The sequence below is a fragment of the Neophocaena asiaeorientalis genome, unplaced genomic scaffold, assembly GCF_003031525.2.
Source record: "Neophocaena asiaeorientalis asiaeorientalis breed wild unplaced genomic scaffold, Neophocaena_asiaeorientalis_V1.1 scaffold489, whole genome shotgun sequence".
Taxonomy (NCBI): Eukaryota; Metazoa; Chordata; class Mammalia; order Artiodactyla; family Phocoenidae; genus Neophocaena; species Neophocaena asiaeorientalis.
The window spans coordinates 1,769,882-1,775,881 of NW_020174791.1; the positions used below are offsets into that span (position 1 = coordinate 1,769,882).

Sequence of the window (6,000 nt, forward strand, 5' to 3'; positions counted from 1 at the left end):
ACTGTGCCCACAGAGCAGTTTTCAGTTGGCCATTTCCAGTCCTTCAGACAGCGTGTAGTTTTCAGCGTAACGTTTGTGTTTATAACTAATAGTAAATTTCATGTTTTCTTTTGGTGGAATTCAGTGAGAGTGGATCATCTGTTTTTATCACTTTTTTCTTAGGTCTTTCAGGCATCTTTGAAATTGTTGAAAATGTTAATCACACAATATATTCCTAAACATAAACTGGGTAAGCTTGAAACAACTCACTGTGTGGAAAGGACCATTCCTGTTCTGCTCACGAGAACTGGAGATTCTTCTGCTCGCCTCCGTGTTATAGCTTCCAATTTTATTCAGGTATGAATTTCACCACAGAATTTGAAACCATAAATAATAAACACATAACTACAGATACTTTCTTAATACCTTACAAGATCCTGTCAACCCAAGAGCATCATAGATTATCCTCAGTGATTCACCATATTTTCCTTATGTTCTAAACCAGGTAAATGTTGCCTTAAACATGATTAAAATGTACAGTTTGCTTTTTCTAGTGTTTTTCTTATTCAACGTACACTATTTTTTAAATAAATAAAAATATGGAGAATTAAATCAGAATAGAAAAATGGGGTAAAAAAAAAGATGTGTAATGGTCTTGATCTAAATATTTTTATTCTTTCAGCAAACACACCTCCTCTAGCATGGGCGCTGGGGGAAGCTAAGATAGAAGTGAGCGTTTAAGAGTTTGGGGCACACCGCACTGTGCGGCTTGCGGGATCTTTGTTCCCCAACCAGGGGTTGAACCTGAGCCACCGTGGTGGGAGTGCCAAGTCCTGGCCACTGGACCGCCAGGGAATTCCCAGCCCCAGGGAATATTAATCATCGTGAGCTCTCCTGGAGGTCCCTGTCTTGGCACTGAGACCCAGCTTCACCCAACAGCCTGCAGGCTCCAGTGCTGGAACACCTCAGGCCAAACAACTAGCAAGAAAGGAACACAGCCCTACCCATTAGCAGACAGGCTGCCTAAAGTCATACTAAGCTCAGAGACACCCCAAAACACACCCCTTGACACAACCCTGCTCACCAGAGGAACAAGACCCAGCTCCACCCACCAGGGGGCAGACACCAGGAGCAAGAGGAACTACCACCCTGTAGCCTGCGAAAGGAGACCACATATTCAGTAAATTAGAAAGAAGAGAAGACAGAGAAATATGCTGCAGACAAAGGAGCAAGGTTAAAACCTGCAAGAACAACTAAATGAAGAGGAAATAGGCAGTCTACCTGAAAAAGAATTCAGAGTTATGGTAATAAAGATGATCCAACATCTCAGAAAAAGAATGGAGGCACGGATGGAGAAGATACAAGAAATGTTTAACAAGGACCTAGAAGAACTAAAGAACAAACAAACAGTGATGAACAACACAATAACTGGAATGGGAAATACACTAGAAGGAATCCATAGCAGAATAACTGAGGCAGAAGAATGGATAAGTGAGCTGGAAGATAAAATGGTGGAAATAACTGCCAAGGAGCAGAATAAAGGAAAAAGAATGAAAAGAATTGAGGACACTCTCAGAGACCTCTGAGACAACATTGAACACACCAACATTCAAATTATAGGGGTCCCAGAAGAAAAAGAGGGGACTAAGAAAAGATTTGAAGAGATTGTAGTTGAAACCTTCCCTAACATGGGAAAGGAAATAGTCATCCAAGTCCAGGAAGCACAGAGAGTCCCATACAGGATAAACCCAAGGAGAAACATGCCAAGACACATATTAATCAAACTAACAAAAATTAAATACAAAGAAAAAATATTAAAAGCAACAAGGGAAAAGCAACAAATAACATACAAAGGAATCCCCAGAAGGTTATCAGCTGATTTTTCAGCAAAAACTCCACAGGACAAAAGGGAATAGCAGGATATATTTAAAGTGATGAAAGGAAAAGACGTACAACCAAGAATACTTTACCCAGCAAGGCTGTCATTCAGATTTGACGGAGAAATCAAAAGCTTTTCAGACAAGCAAAAGCTAAGAGAATTCAGCACCACCAAACCAGCTTTACAACAAATGCTAAAGGAGCTTCTCTAGGTTGGGGGGGGGGGGGGGTAGAAATATTCTTGTTTCTACAAACAAGGAAACTAAGAAATGGGAAAGCTTGCTAGTAAAGGCAAACATACACTAAAAGGAGCAAATCATCCACACACAAATATGATATCAAAACCAGCAATCGTGAGAAGAGGAGAGCACAAATGCAGGAAATGGGAATTGCATTGGAAGGTAAGAGACCAGCAACTTAAAACAACCTTGTTTATATATAGACTGCTTATAAAACCTCATGGGAGGGCTTCCCTGGTGGTGCAGTGGTTGAGAATCTGCCTGCCAATGCAGGGGACACGGGTTCGAGCCCTGGTCTGGGAAGATCCCACATGCCACGGAGCAACTAGGCCCGTGAGCCACAACTACTGAGCCTGCGCATCTGGAGCTTGTGCTCCGCAACAAGAGAGGCCACGACAGTGAGCAGCCCGCACACCGCGATGAAGAGTGGCCCCCACTCGCCACAACTAGAGAAAGCCCATGCACAGAAACGAAGACCCAACACAGCCAATAAATAAATAAATAAATAAATATTTTTTTAAAACCTCATGGGAAATGCAAACCAAAAAAACTACAATAGATACACAAAATAGAAAAAGCAACCTAAATACAACACTAACGATGGTCATCAAACCACAAAAGAAGAGAATAAAAGCAAAAGGGAAGAAAAAAGATCTACAAAAACAAACCCAAAACAAGAAGATGGCAATAGGAACGTACATATTGATAATTGCCTTAAATATAAATGGATTAAATGCTCCAACCAAAAGACACAGACTGGCTGTGCATGGATACAAAAACAGAACCCATATATACACTGTCTACAAGAGACCCACTTCAGACCTAGGGACACATACAGACTGAAAGTGAGAGGACATAAAAAGATATTCCATGCAAATGGAAATCAAAAGAAAGCTGGAGTAGCAATACTCGTATCAGACAAAATAGACTTTAAAATAAAGACTGTTACAAGAGACAAGGAAGGACACTACATAATGATCAAGGGATCGATCCATGAAGAAGATATAACAGTTGTAAATATTTATGCACCCAACATAGGAGCACCTCAATACATAAGGCAAACGCTAACAGCCATAAAAGGGGAAAGCGACAGTAACACAATAATAGTAGTGGACTTTAACACTTCACTTTCACCAATGGACAGATCATCCAAAATGAAAATAAATAAGGAAACACAAGCTTTAAATGGCGCATTAAACAAGGTGGACTTAATTGATATTTATAGGACATTCCATCCAAAAACAACAGAATACACTTTCTTCCCAAGTGCTCATGGAACGTTCTCCCGGATAGACCGTACTTTGGGTCACAAATCAAGCCTTGGTAAATTTAAGAAAATTGAAATTGTATCAAGTATCTTTTCCGACCACAACGCTGTGAGACTAGATATCAGTTACAGGAAAGAAACTGTAAAAAATACAAACACATGGAGGCTAAACAATACACTACTGAATAACCAAGAGATCCCTGGGGAAATCAAAAAATATCTAGAGACAAATGACAATGAAAACACAACAATCCAAAACCTGTGGGACACAGCAAAAGCAGTTCTAAGAGGGAAGTTTACAGCAATACAGTCTTATCTCAGGAAACAGGAAAAATATCAAATAAACAATCTAACCTTACACCTGAAGCAACTAGAGAAAGAAGGTCAAAACCCAAAGTTAGTAGAAGGAAAGAAATTATAAAAATCAGAGCAGAAATAAATGAAATAGAGACAAAGAAAAATATAGCAAAGATCAATGAAACTAAAAGCTGGTTCTTTGAGAAGATAAACAAAATTGATAAACCTTTAGCCAGACTCCAAGAAAAAAAGGGAGAGGACTCAAATCAATAAAATTAGAAATAAAAAAGGAGAAGTTACAACAGCCACCATAGAAATACAAAGGATCATAAAAGACTACTACAAGCTACTATATGCCGATAAAATGGACAACCTAGAAGAAATGGACAAATTTTTAGAAAGGTACAGCCTTCCAAGACTGAACCAGGAAGAAATAGAATATATGAGCAGAGCAATCACAAGTACTGAAATTGAAACTGATTTAAAAACTTCTAACAGGGAATTCCCTGGTGGTCCAGTGGTTAGGAGTCTGTGCTTCCACTGCAGGGGGCACGGGTTCCATCCCTGGTTAGGGAACTAAGATCCCACATGCTGTACAGCATGAACAAAAACAAAAGTCCAGGATGAGAAGGCTTCATCAGCTAATACTATCAAACATTTAGAGAAGAGTTAACACCTATCCTGCTGAAACTCTCCCAAAGAATTGCAGAAGGAACACTCCCAGGCTCATTGTATGAGGCCACCGTCACCCTGATACCAAAACCAGACAAAGATACTACAAAAAAAGAAAAGAAAATTACAGGCCAATATCACTGATGAACATAGACGTAATCCTCAACAAAATGCTAGCAAACCAAATCCAACAACACATTAAGAGGATCATACACCATGATCAAGTGGGATTTATCCTAGGGGTGCAAGGTTTCTTCAACACATGCAAATCAATCAATGTGATACACCATATTAACAGTCTGAAGAATAAAAACCATATGACCATCCCAGTAGATGCAGAGAAAGCTTTTGACAGAATTCAACACCTATTTATGATAAAAACTCTCCAGAAAGTGGGCAAAGAGGGAACCTACCTCAACATAATAAAGGTCGTATATGACGAACCCATAACAAACATCATTCTTAATGGTGAAAAACTGAAAGCATTTCCTCTAAGATCAGGAACAAGACAAGGGTGTCCTCTCTCACCAGTTTTATTCAACACCATTTTGGAAGTCCTAGCCATGGCATTCAGAGAAGAAAAAGAAATAAAAATAATCCAAATTGGAAAAGAAGAAGTAAAACTCTCACTGTTTGCAGATGACATGATACCATACCTAGAAAATCCTAAAGATACTACCAGAAAACTACTAGAGCTCATCAATGAAATTGATGAAAATGGCAGGATACAAAATTAAAGTTGCAGGATACAAAATTAATACACAAAAATCTCTTGCATTCCTGTACACGAAGAATGAAAGATCAGAAAGAGCAATTCAGGAAACAATTCAATTTACCTTTGCAACAAAAAGAATAAAATACCTAGGAATAAACCTACCTAAGTAGACAAAAGACCTATATGCAGAAAACTCTAAGACACTGATGAAAGAAATCAAAGAAGACACAAACAGGTAGATATACCATGTTCTTGGATTGGAAGAATCAATTTTGTCAAAATGACTGTACTACCCAAAGCAATCTACAGATTCAGTGCTATCCCTATCAAATTACCAATGGCATTTTTCACAGAATTAGAACAAAAATTTTTAGTTTGGATGGAAACACAAAAGACCCTGAATAGCCAAAGCAATCTTGAGAAAGGAAAATGGAGCTGGAAGAATCAGACTGCCTGACTTCAGGCTATACTACAAAGCTACAGTCATCAAAACAGTGTGGTACTGGCACAAAAATCCAAAGAAGACATACAAGCGGCCAAACAGCACATGAAAAGTTGCTCAACATAGCTAATTATTAGAGAAATGCAAATCGAAACTACAATGAGGTATCACCTTACACCAGTCAGAATGGCTGTCATTAAAAAGTCTACAAATGATAAATGCTGGAGAGGAACTGGCACAAAAACAAATACAGATCAATGGGACAGGATAGAAAGTCCAGAGATAAACCCACTTACCTATGGTCATCTAATCTATGACAAAGGAGGCAGTACGTGGTGCTGGGGAAACTGAACAGCTGCATGTAAAAGAATGAAATTGCAACACTCCCTAATGCCATACACAAAAACAAACTTAAGATGGATTAAAGACCTAAATGTAAGGCCAGATGCTATAAAACTCAGAGGAAAACATAGGCAGAACACTGACATAAATCACAGCAAGATCTTTTTCA

The 6,000-nt window shown here is 38.9% G+C and overlaps 1 protein-coding gene across 3 annotated transcripts in view; it reads left to right on the forward strand.

Moving 5' to 3' along the window:
* Nucleotides 1-6,000, forward strand: part of CEP104 (centrosomal protein 104) — a 44,765-nt gene that overhangs the window by 22,531 nt on the left and 16,234 nt on the right. For all 3 annotated transcript variants that reach the window (XM_024760268.1, XM_024760269.1, XM_024760270.1), the window contains one exon: nt 163-336. In XM_024760268.1, the coding sequence (XP_024616036.1) occupies nt 163-336 (174 nt within the window). The remainder of the gene's footprint in view (nt 1-162; nt 337-6,000) is intronic.